Source organism: Lynx canadensis, chromosome B3, assembly GCF_007474595.2.
Source record: "Lynx canadensis isolate LIC74 chromosome B3, mLynCan4.pri.v2, whole genome shotgun sequence".
In the NCBI taxonomy this organism is placed as follows: Eukaryota; Metazoa; Chordata; class Mammalia; order Carnivora; family Felidae; genus Lynx; species Lynx canadensis.
This window is the reverse complement of record NC_044308.2, coordinates 4,439,857-4,452,893: the sequence shown is the minus strand read 5'-3', so window position 1 is coordinate 4,452,893 and position 13,037 is coordinate 4,439,857. Positions and strand designations below refer to the sequence as shown.

The 13,037-nt window shown below is 48.1% G+C and overlaps 1 protein-coding gene across 4 annotated transcripts in view; it reads left to right on the top strand.

The window, feature by feature from the left end:
- The window catches only part of ALPK3 (alpha kinase 3), a 57,135-nt gene that overhangs the window by 19,597 nt on the left and 24,501 nt on the right, over positions 1 to 13,037 (top strand). For all 4 annotated transcript variants that reach the window (XM_032593561.1, XM_032593563.1, XM_032593564.1 and 1 more), the window contains 2 exons: positions 914 to 1,031; positions 1,629 to 2,841. In XM_032593561.1, the coding sequence (XP_032449452.1) occupies positions 914 to 1,031; positions 1,629 to 2,841 (1,331 nt within the window). The remainder of the gene's footprint in view (positions 1 to 913; positions 1,032 to 1,628; positions 2,842 to 13,037) is intronic.

The following is a 13,037-nucleotide window of genomic DNA, read 5'->3' as shown; positions in this document are numbered from 1 at the left end:
AGCCTGTTTCCGATTCTGTGTCTCCCTCTCTCTCTGCCCCTCCCCCATTCATGCTCTGTCTCTCTCTGTCCCAAAAATAAAATTAAAAAAAAAAAAAAAAAGTTGAATACGAGCTTCGTCTTTCCGTCTTGCTCTAGGCTGGTCCGTGAGGACAACAGGGCTGCCCCCTCCTTTGAGGTTACAGTTCCAGACCCAAGGGTAGAGTGTCTCAAGGTCTTGATTCCTAAGACCTAGGTCAAGTAACTGGATTGGATTAGCTGATTGGTGTCCATCACCGGACCTCTCAGCCACGTGGGGATGGAGGCAGGGACCGTGACTCTGACAGTTGGAAGCTCTCCCAGAAGCTCCCCCCGGGAGAGGGGCTGGGGAGACACCTTGGTCGGCCTCACGGCAGTGGGAGCAGGTAGGGAGTTAGGGATGGATGGATGATAGATGAGTGGATGGATGGGTGGATGGGTGTGTTTTAGCCATGTCATCAAATAATACCAGCAGCTCGGCAACCTGGGCAGGAAGTAGGAGGGCTCTTGGTGTTGGGGTACTGGTGGGGGCGTCTCTGAGGATAGAGCTGTGACCACAGTTGAGCGTGTGGAACAGGACGCTGAAGGAAGGAGGCTTATTACTACCAGCCAAGGCTTTCTGGAAACTTCTTGCTTCCCTTCCTACCAGGAAGCGAGGAAGTTTCTCCTCCCTCTTTGCCTTCCAGCTGCTGAAGGGGGCACAGTTTTCAGCCCTGACGTGGCCTGGCTTCTGCAAATGAGTTGAGCCAAATGATAGCCCTTCTCTTCCGGCGGGTGGGGCAGGCGGGCCAGCCCAGGTGCTTCCGGTGGTCCGGGGAAGCCGGGGCATTCTGCGCTCCCCTTCCGCTGCCTTGGAACTGGTCTTCCCGCAACCCGGTCTCCTGCCCCCTTCGTAGGATACCCAGAGCCGGAGGTGACCTGGTACAAGGATGATGTCCAGCTAGACCGCTACTGTGGCTTGCCGAAATACGAGATCATGCATCAGGGCAACCGTCACACGCTGCAGCTCTACAGGTGAGGGGAAAGCGGCCTCTCTGGTTGCCTGAGGGTCCCGTGGCCCCATCAGAAGTGGGCCCACCGGGACGCAGATGCCCAGGCGGGGTCCAGGGGTGGAGGAGGGTGGGGGTGGTTTCTGCTGCGGAGTCGAACCCGCTGCTGGCGAGGCGTGTCTGCCCACCGGTGCCTGGGATCCCCTCTGGCTGGGGTGGGAGCGTTTCTGACAGCCCGAGAGTGGAGCACAACCAGAGGAGGTCCTGCCCCGTAGAAACATTTTCCATGAGGTCAGCTGCCAAAAAAAGGCTCCTGTGTCATCCTTACTTCACAAGGGGGCTATGCGGGTCACCTGCTTCTGAAGGGAGCTCTCCTAGGCCCCAAGTCTAATCCCCTCCCGGAACAGCATGACCTGGGCCAGCTCCCTCCCTGGTGCCGGCCTCGGTTTCCCCATCTGTACGTTGGATGACACGGTGATGTCTGGGGGTGGAGGGTGGCGCTCGGGGCGGGACCCGTGGGGGGCGGGGCAGCGTGCTCAGCTCCGGGAGGTGCTGGCTGTGGGGCGTGGGGCCTCTCGCCTGGCAGGAGGGCCGGGTCGGCATCTCCTGCTCCTACGTCTAGGTGTCAGGAGGAAGATGCGGCCATCTACCAGGCGTCTGCCCGGAACACCAAGGGCATCGTGTCCTGCTCAGGGGTCCTGGAGGTTGGCACCATGACCGAGTACAAGATCCACCAGCGCTGGTTCGCCAAGCTGAAGCGCAAGGCTGCGGCAAAGTTGCGGGAGATCGAGCAGAGCTGGAAGCCCAGGAAGGAGGTGGCGGGAGATGCCGACACCCTGCGGAAGCTCAGCCCCGACCGCTTCCAGCGGAAGCGGCGGCTGAGCGGGGCCGAGGTGCCTGCGCCCCCGGGCCCGACCGAGGAGGCTGAGGACAGGACCCCGGCGGCGTGGCAGGTGGAAGAGACCGAGCCTGGTGGGCACCCCGGTTTGGGGCTGATCAACAGCTTTGTGCCCGGAGAGGTGACCACCAACGGGGAGGCTGTCCCGGAGAACGGGGAGGATGGGGAGCACGGCCTGTTGACGTACATCTATGAGGCCATGGAGCTGGCGCCTCAGAGAGCCCCCCAGAAGGAGTCTGGGGCCAAGAAGAAAAAGAAAGACGAGGAACCTAAGCAAGGTCTGCGGAAGCCAGAGTTAGAGAAGGCAGCTCGAAGCCACCGTTCTTCTGAAAACCGTGCCCCGAGTTCAGACAAGCCTGAGCCCCCGGGGACACAGGGGCCCGTGAATGTGGAGCAGGTTCAGACCCGGCCCGGAGGCAGGGCTGCACGGGGGCCTGCGTCCTCGGGAGTGGATGGCCCCAGGAAGCCAGACGCGGCTGTGGGCACTCCGGACCGGGCCCAGAAGGCCCCCGCCCCAGGCACAGACCGGGAAGCGTATTTCTCCCTGAAGGACATGTATCTGGAGAGCACCCGGGGGGGCACTCAGGGGAAGGAGGGGCCCCAGACCCCAAGTGGCCGGGCACCCGGAGAGACGTCCTCGGGGAAGGTACCCAGCGAGGCCGGGGGTGAAAGGGGGCCTGCTGCCCCTGGCCAGCCCCCATCCTCAGCCCCCCAGCCGACTAGGCCTTTCAACAGGAGGAGATTTGCTCCGCCAAAGCCCAAAGAGGAGCCTGCCACCGACAGCATGCCCGATTCTTCGCTGGGCCAGGCTCCAGAACCCTTAGGCAAGGCCTCACCTCAGGCCTCTGCCCAAGTGCCCACACCCCCTGCCCGGCGGAGACACGGCACCCGGGACAGCCCCCTGCAGGGGCGAGGAGGCCACAGGACTCCAGGAGAGGTAAGTGTGGGTGTTGGGTGCCTAGAGGCTGCTCTGGGAAGCTGACCTCATGGAAACTCCTGCTCCAGCAGCTCGGCGGCCAGCGAGCAGTGGGCTATTTATAGAAGGGGGTGAGGTGGTGATGGAGTGCCCGCCAGGAGCAGGGGACCACAGGCCTGGCCCTCACTCCAGCCAATCTCCAGATGCCAGGCCTGAGGGCAGCACAGCTTGAGTCTGACCCTCTCCTCTGACAGCATGGGGGCTCACGGCCAAGGGACCGTGTCCCAGAGGGAGGGAGAGGAAAATGATGTTCTTTGGTGGGGAAAGAGCCCGTGGAGAGTTTTCTGTGGGCTATACTGAGGCAGCAGCGTTTCGTGGGGAGACCGAGGAACAGGAGCGCACTGTAGTGTGCAGGGGGTCTCGACCTGGATGCTTGGCAGAAGATTTTTAAAAATATCAACTGTTGGTGGGTTCGAGCCCTGCATAGGTGCTGGCAGCTTGGAGCCTGCTTGGGATTCTCTCTCTCTGTCTCTGTCTCTGTCTCTCTCTCCCTCCCCCTCTCTCCCTCAGCTCCTCCCCCACCTCGCACCATATCTGTCTCTCTCAAAAATAAATAAATAAACTTAAAAAAAAACATTAAAAAAATATATATCAGAGGCGCCTGGGTGGCTCAGTCGGTTAAGTGTCCGACTTCGGCTCAGGTCACGATCTCACAGTTGGTGAGTTCCAGCCCCGCACTGGGCTCTGTGCTGACAGAGCAGAGCCTGCTTGGGATTCTCTCTCTCCCTCTCTCTGCCCCTCCCCCTGCTTGCTGTCTCTCAAAATAAGTAAATAAACTTAAAAAACATATAGCAACTGTCCAGGAAATTCTGGTTTAAGCTGACTATATGCTTAACATTTTGCAATTTGGGCGCGTTGTAAAATCAGAATAAAAATACTACCTGCTTCATAAGGCTACTGAGAGTCTGTGCTCAGCACAGGGCCGGATGCATATTAAGAACTAAATACATGGCAGGAGATAAAAGATAACTACTACGAGGGATATAGATGCTAACTCTTCCGTGGGGGAACAGGAGTGCCATCATTTTCAGGGGTCGGGTAGCCAGCAGAGAGAGGGAAGGTGATGTTTTGTGTGGAGGTAGGGATGGGGGTATCCACTCTTCAAAGAGAGAGGCAGGGGGGGCGACAGCATTAAGGAGTTTGGGGACCGGGGAGGGGGACAGGGTTGAGAGGCGCGACAGAAGAAAGTGTCCCATTTGGTCCGCGCTAATCTTGTTTCAGGGAGCAGAGGGCAGTTGCTATTTCACGGGAGTTTTGGCAGGCGGTTTTTTTTCAACGTTTATTTTTTTATTTTTGGGACAGAGAGAGACAGAGCATGAACGGGCGAGGGGCAGAGAGAGAGGGAGACACAGAATCGGAAACAGGCTCCAGGCTCTGAGCCATCAGCCCAGAGCCCGACGCGGGGCTCGAACTCACGGACCGCGAGATCGTGACCTGGCTGAAGTCGGACGCTTAACCGACTGCGCCACCCAGGCGCCCCCGGCAGGCGGTTTTACAGTGAACAGTATTCCTTCTGAGTGGCAGAAAGGGAGGGCGTTTCAAAAGCCAGGGCAGACGACAGAAGGGACAAGCCACCTGCCCCCAGACCTCATGGAGGGCACAGGGAAGGGGTGCTTCACGGACAACGGGGTTGGGGGGCGCTGTCTTTCCCATGGAGAGAACTTCCATCGGGAAAGGAGGGAGAGACAGTTTTTTTTTTTTTTTAAGTTATTTATTTAATTTGAGAGAGAGAGAGTGCATGGGAGGGGCAGAGAGAGAGGGAGAGAGAGAATCTCAAGCAGGCTCCATGCTGTCAGCGCAGAGCCTGACTCGGGCTCGAACTCATGAAGCGTGAGATCATGACCTGAGCTGAAATCGAGAGTCAGATGCCCAACAGACTGAACCACCCAGGCACCCCAGGGAGAGATCAGTTTTAAGGGTGATCAGGGGAACTGGTTTTCTTTCAGTGGTGCTGAGTGAGTCTGTGGGGACAGTAGTTCAGAGGGTTTGGGGGTGGAGTGAACCTCAAACCAGACTCAGTCTGTTCATGACTCACCCCTCACGCTTGGTCTCTGGAGATGTTGGCAGCCGGTGTGGTGACTTCCTAGTGGCCCAGCCAGGGCTACTCTGTGTGCCTGACAGTCCTCAGGCTGGACAGGAGGGCCTTGCTGCAGGGATGGCCTTCATGGGCCCCGAGGGAGCTCATTTGGGAAGTGACCAGGCCCGCAGCCAAGTCTGAGTGAAGGTGGCCTCCCCGCCCACAGGGGTGGGGACGCCACAGCCGGGCCGGCTGCACCTCCTGGCAGGGCCCTCCTTGCCTCTCAGGAGGGACAGGTGCACCAGTCCCACTGTTCCCACAAAACGCTTGTGTGTCTTTCATTCTTCTGTGCTCTAAAAATTCGTGAAATAGATCACACATGTGAGAAACACATTTAACATCTATGTGCATGTTGAAGCTGCTGCTTTTTAGTGGCCGAATTTGATTGTTTTTTCATATTCTTTTTGTTTCTTTGTCTTTATGTGTGTTTATTTTTGAGAGAGAGAGAGAGAGAGAGAGAGAGAGCGCGCGCGCATGAACTGGGGAGGGGCAGAGAGAGAGGGAGACACAGAATCCCAAGCAGGCTCCAGGCTCCGAGCTGTCTGCACAGAACCCCATGCGGGGCTCAAATCCATGAACTGCAAGATCGTGACCTGAGCCAAAGTCGGTTGCTTAACCGACTGAGCCACCCAGGCGCCCCATGTTTTTTCATATTCTTATTCTCCCAAGTCTTAAAAAAAAAAACCCTTATTTTTCTGATTATGAAAGAAACCCACGGTCATGGTGAAAAATATGGGGAGGGGGGAACCCTCCAAGTTTGATGGAGAAAGTAACAATTCATCTATAGTTCTACCACCCAGAAGCCTCTTGGTGTATGTACCAACCTTTCCGTATATGTAGTTTTATTGTTTTTAAAATGTAATGTGTGCTGTTCTTCTGAGTCAGTTTTATAACCTGGTTTCTTCACTTCTGAGTATTTCATGAGCATCTTCTCATGGTTTCTAAAAATTATCCAGAAAACTTTAATGGTTGCAGTAAGGTGCCACCATAAGGATATTTTAACCATTTCTTTCATGGGTTATGCGTTCCTTCCCTGTTCTAAGGTTCATTAAGTATTCGTCTACATTTTAAGTAATTTTTTGTTTTTTGAATGTCTTCATTTGACTTTTAAATTAACCCGGAATTGATTTGAGTATCTAATATAGCATCAGTTTCCAGCTCGACTTTTAGTTAGCAAGTAGGTAATTCCCCTAGTATCATTTGTGGAATATTTAATTCTTAGCTATTAGTTTGTGATTCTTTCTTGCCATACTAATTTTTATACACATTAAGGCCGATTTTGGTTCCTGTATATATACTCATCCTAATCTGTTAATGTGTTTGTTGATTCTTACAACAGAATGGCCTTGTTTGAATGATCGTAGCTTTAATTTCTGGCAAAGCAACCCTCTTAGACTTCTTTTAAAATTTTCTTAGCTATTCTCTCTTGTTCATTCCTCTAGGAAAACTATAGAATCACTATTTGAAATTCTTTAAATTCCCACATACTAGTTTTTTGGTACCTCTATATTTACCTTTTTTTTTTTTAAATCACATTTAAAAAAGTGGTAAGCTGTTTTTAACAAGATCAAAAGCCTATTAAATCTTGGAAAACGGAAGTGCAATTTGCATTTGGAACGATCTTTTAGTAAAACTTGCTAGATATATATTTTAATCAGCATTATTGGGATGTCATATATATACTATAACATTCACCTAGTTCAAATGTGCAATTTAATATACACAACTTACAGTTATGCAGGCATTACCACAATCCCATTTTCGGACATTTCCATCAGCCCAAAAAGGTCCCTGTTCCTTTTTGCAGCTTACCCGTGTCCCCACCCCCAGACCCGGGCAACCACTAACGTGCTTTCTGTCTCTATATCATTGGTATTCTGATTGGGATTATAGTAAGTATAAGAATTAATTTGGAAAAATCCATATCTTAATATTTAGCTTTCTCACCTGACGGCATGGTATTCCTTTCCACTATTCAAGCCTCTTTCATACCTCTTTTTAAGTTCTGATGCTTCCTTCATACGGGCTCAGCATGTCTCTTGTTAGGGTTAGTACTTGAAGGATCTTGACTCAGGGCTCTGATGCCACTGCTCCCTTCTTTGTCTTGATTTCCTTTCCTGGAGATAGGGGACATCTCTGACAGTTTAGATGAGGCTTCCATACTGGATATGGATGAGGAGCAGGTGCTGGGACTGAGGCCTCTTGGGTTGTTAAGAATGTCTAGACATCATGCTCCCCTGCCCCTAAGCCCAGTAATGCTGTGTAGACAGCTCTTTCCCCAGGCAGAAGCAATCTTCCCTGAAGGTACTTAATGAGTGGGAACTGGCCTCCAGTATCCTCAAAGGCTGCTTGTTAGTGCCCTAACCTGAGATCTTCTCTGAGACTGGCTTAGATCTCTGGAGCTGAGGTACTGGAGTGTGGGGACATGGTGGAATGCCCCATCTTCCCAGGTCTTTGGAGGGGACAGTGTAGACATGGGAGAGCGCTGCTGAACGCCTTGCGATCTCAGACTTGGGGATGATCATACCGAGATTTGGAAACTCCCCTCCCATAACCAGGCGTCTTTGGTTTTCAGAGAATACGTGAATACAAGTATTTTCTGAGAGGGGGGACTTGAGGAGGGGCATGATCCTTGCCTCAAGGAATTCTCTGGTGAATCGAGGGCATTAGACTTACACCAAACCACAAGGACAGAGGGTGTGGTGAATGGTTACTGCAGTAGGTTTCCAGGGAAGGAGGGTGAAGTAGTCCACAGTGACCAGGGAAGGCATCTGGGACGTGGCCAGGCTGGTTGGCAGCATGTACAGGATTCATTGCTGGAAATACCGTAGTAGAAAAGCATCAGCTTGAATTTTTCTGATCTGGAAGAGTGTCCATGATATCCCCAGGTTGAAAGAGTTCAGATAGGTGGGAGAGAGGAAGGAAGCCATTCTGGGAAGGACAGGGAGCATGAAGCAAAAGTAAGATGGTGGGCTAGCCCAGGAATGCAACCCTGCCTGTCCTAGTCTTAATGCCCAGATGCTTTCAAAGCATCTCAACACTTTTTCTTCTCTTCTGTGTCTTGTATTCTGCTTTGGTTGGTTTAGCATGAACTGTAACATCACCTAGGCTCGAGCATGGGATGGAAAGGAGGGGGAACTAACATTTATTGACTATCAGCTTCCAGTAGTGCTAGGTTAGATAGTTCAGACCAGTTTCCCTACAGAGGACAGCAAGTAAAAGACAAAGTGAAGGGTTAGCAGCCCGGGATATGGGACAAAATGGAAATCCAGAATGGTGACAAACCCAGTGTTTGTCATAGCAGCTGTTTGCCACTCCAGGAGAGGAGAATGAGAGACTCAGCAGTGTTTTAGACACAGCCTTATGGGACTAGGGACACAAAGGTTGGCATCTGTGGTCTCAAGAGTAGTAGCCCTGGTCAACCCCCTGGTCTTTGGGTTGGGACCCTGAAGGAATAGTGAGCCAGAAGTAAATTACCCACACAGGGATTGAGGTTTAGCTCTAAGTTACCCAGGTGACAAACACATATCCCAATCCCTGAAGTTAGGTTAAGGTGATTCAAGACACCTTGTGCCTTCAAGCACCTGGAAGAAGCGAAAATCATCTGGAGGACGATAGTATCACTTTAAGACTCAAATTATTTTTTAAAGTTCATTTATTTACTTTGAGAGAGAGCGAGCACAAGCAGGGGAGGGGCAGAGAGAAAAGGAGAGAGAATCCCAAGCAGGCTCTGTGCCATCAGTGTGCAGCGCTACACGGGGCTCAATCCCACAAGCTGTGAGAGCATGACCTAAGCCAAAATCAAGAGTCAGATGCTTAACTGGCTGAGCCATCCAGGCGCCCCTGGCCTCTAACTATTTTTAAAAAGCACTTCAAGTATAATATTTGGCATCTGGGGCACCTGGGTGGCTCAGTCAGTTAAGAGTCCGACTTCAGCTCAGGCCATGATCTCGTGGTCTGTGAGTTCGAACCCCGCGTTGGGCTCTGTGCTGACAGCTCGGAGCCTGGAGCCTGTTTCTGATTCTGTGTCTCCCTCGCTGTCTGCCCCTCCCCTGCTCATGCATTGTCTCTCTCACTCTCAAAAATGAATAAATATTAAAAAAAATTAACACTTGGCATCCAAATGAAGATAAGCAGGCACACCAAGAGAGGAAAATGTGAAAAAGAAGTAGCAAAACCAGCAGATAATATAATGTGTCCATGGGGGTTCCAACTTTTCTAACGTTTGGAATTATTAGACATGAACTATAAAACTAAAACTCTTTTTCCTGTATTCAAAGAAGGTAAAAAAAAAAACAAGATTGAAAATTTCGGAGAACTAGAAACTTTAAAAAGTGGCATAGACTTAAAAACCAACCAACTAGAAATCCGGAACTGAAAAATACAATGACTAGTATGAAGCTAGTTGTTATGGGTATAGCACTTCCAGTTCTGAATGAGACGGAGCAAACACGCTCGCCCCGTGTCTCCCCTTGAATACAGCTAACAACTTGGACAGAATGCATGGTGGGACCATTTGATGACTTTGATAAGCAAACAGGAGCAGGTAGATTGGGGAAGAAGACCAGAATTCAAAGTACCCCAGAACCAGCAATGTTTACTGTTTTGTTTGATTGTTTGTTTGTTTCTTAAATCGACTATTCTCTGGCCTGGTCTTAATGCAATCAGAAGCTCAGAAGTAAGCATCAGCTTTACTTTAGGAGAAGCCCTCTACTCTAGATCAGGCTTGAGGAATAGGAAAGGAATCTGCTGGTAGTGACAGTAAGAGGCCCTAGGTGTCAAACTTTGAGGGAGGGGAATCTTTCCTTTATTCAGAGAAGCTGTGGTCCCCAAGAGGGTAGGATGAATTTCTGTTGCTTTCTCTCTCTCGCTCTCCCTCTTGCTCTCTTTTGAGTCTCTTCCTGGCCTAGGACACAGGTTCCTTTGTGCAAATATGTGACAGAGAGGAGAAAATGAAGCCCCAGCTATCTGGCCAGAAGACTGAAAAAGGGGGCCCTATGGACCCAGAAAGTACAGGGGAAATCATGGAGAAGGAACATTTGGGAAGTGACTTCTTAAGCTGTTTATAAGTTCCTGGGCTTATTCTCAAGCTATTCGTGCATGCATGGATCTAGTTTTGGCCCGTGTATCACAAACTTTGACAGTGGAACTAAAAAACTATCATTCAAATCCCAGACTGGCCACTGGGTGGCATACCCACCAGATAGATCTGAATAGCCCTGCAAAGGCTTTGATAAATGGAACTGGCATTGACACTAGAACTTCAAAAGGCTGAATGGAACTTGCAGCCTGAACACAACCAAGTAGATTGATCATCTGATAAGACACAAATATTAACATTATCCATAGGGTTTATATAAGAACCAGCGTCTCATGATATTCAAAATGTCTAGGATACAATGAAAATTACTTGGCCTATGAAAAGCCTGGAAATCTCACCTTGCCTGGGAAAAGACAGTTACAGAATGCCAATGTCAAGATGGCAGCACGGTTGGAATTATCTGACTTAAAATCAGCTACTATAAAAATGTGACAAAATGTAAGGGTAAATACTCTGGAAATAAATGGAAACATAGAAAGTCTCTGCAAAGAAATACAGGGTACAAAGAACCAAATTTTGATTTCAGAGCAGAAAAGTGCAATAACTGACATGAAGACACTTCCTGGCTGGGCATAATAGCAGAGTGAAGATGACAGGAAAAGGTCAGTGACCTTGAAGATACATCAACAGAAATTATTTAATGTGAATAACAGAGCAGGGGAAAAGATAGGAAAAAGAAATAAATAGAGCTTCAGGGACCTGTGGTACAATATCAAAACATCTAATGTTTGTGTCATTGGAAACCAAGGAGAGAAGAAAGTGTGGTACATAAAAAAAAAAAAAAAAAAAGGTTGAGAACTTCCCAAATTTGGCAAAAGACACAAATCTACAGACAAGAAGTTCAGCTAATCCCAAATAAGGTATGCCCGCAGGGGCGCCTGGGTGGCTCAGTTGGTTGAGCGTCCAACTTTGGTTCAGACCATGATCTTGCGGTTTGTGAGTTCAAGCCCCATGTCGGGCTCTGTGCTGACAGCTCAGAGCCTGGAGCCTGCTTCGGATTATGTGTCTCCCTCTCTCTCTGCCCCTCCCCCACTCACACTCTGTCTCTCTTTCCTTCAAAAATAAATAAACATTAAAATAAAGATATGCCCACAGAATTCCCTGCTAAGAAACAGTAATCAGATTGCTGAGAAGTGAAGACAATGCAAAAATCTTGAAAGTAATCAATGAAAACACATTATTTATAGGGGAACAATGATTGAAATGACTACAGATTTCTCATCAGGAACCATGGAGGTCAAAAGGAAGTGGAATAATAGACCTGCTGAATGAGAAGACTTTCATTCTATAAGTCTACATTCAGTCAAAATGTCTTTCAGTATTGGAGGTGAAGTAAAGAGTACCAGATAAGAGAAAGCTACAAGACTAACTCACTGACACACCTGTTCTAAAAGAATTGCTGAAGTACATTTTTCCTATGGAAGGGAAATGATACTAGAAGGGAACGTGTATCATCAGGAAGGAAAGAAGAATGACAGAAATGCTAAATGTCTGGGTAGACATACAACAGAAACAGGAGATGTAAGGGACCTATATGGTGGCAAAATCACTACATCTCACTTGAAGAGGTAAAATACTGACTCTAGCCTCTGAGAAGTTAAGTATATATATTGTTAGCCCTAGGGCAGCAATTAAAGTACTGTACAAAGAAATATAGTAAAAACCACAATAGAGGTGCCTGACTGGCTCAGTTGGTTGAGCATCTGACTCTCGATCTCAGCTCGGGTCTTGATCTCAGGGTTGTGAGTTCATGCCCTGTATTGGGCTCCATGCTGGGCATGGAGCCTACTTAAAAAAAAAAAAAAAATTCACAGTATATAAATTAAAGTGGAATACTAAAAATGTTCAAATAATCTAAAAGAAGATAGGAAGGGGGAAACAAAGGAAGGAAAGAACAGAGGAAACAAATAGAAAACAAATAATAACATAGTTGACCTAAATGCAAACATATAAATAATTATATTAAATATAAGTGGTCTAAACACACAAAGACATTGGGAGAATGGGTCAAAAACATTCCCAGCTCTATGCTTTTTATAAGAAATTGACTTCAATTATGATGATATAGGTAAGTCAAAAGTAAAATAATAGAAAATATACACTACACAAACAGTAATCAGTTGAAAACTGGAGTGACCATATTAATTTCAGACAAAATAGACTCCAGAGCAAAGAAAATTACTGGGGCAAAATAGTGAATTACATAATGAGAAAAAGGTCCATTCAAGAAAACACAATTTAAAAAAAATGTGTTTGCCTCTAACAACAGAGCTTCCAAATATATGAAGAACTGGAAGGAAAAACAAACAAATCAGCCATTACAGTTGGAAACTTAAACATTCTCTCAGTAATCACAGTAGACAGAAAATCCGTAAGAATAAGAACAGAAAAGAGGCTGAACAGCATTATCAACCAACTGGGTTTAACAGACTCCTAGAATACTCCATGTGACAACAGAATACTCATGCTTTTCAAGTGAATGTAAAACATTTACCAAAGTAGATCATATTCTGGATCATAAACAAACCTTAACAAATATAAAATAATTGAAATCATACAAAGTATGTTCTCTGACCAAAATGGAATTAAGTTACAAGTCAAGGACAGAAAGATAATAGGAAAGTCTCCAAACACTTTAAAATATTTACAATACACTCTCACAGCAAAGCGGAAAGTCTTAAGGACAATTGGAAAATATCAAACATTTTTTTAAATGTTTATTTATTTTTTAGAGAGAAAGAGAGAGAGAGAGAGAGAGAGCATGTGCCTGAGCTGGGGAGGGACAGAGAGAGAGGGAGACACAGAATCCAAAGCAGGCTCCAGGCTCTGAGCTGTCAGCACAGACCCCAATTCAAGGCTCGAACCCACAAACTGTGAGCTCATGACCTGAGTCAGAGTCGGAAACTTAACTGACTAAGCCACCCAGGCACCCTGGAAAATATTTTTAACTGAATCAAAACGAAAATACAACACATCAAA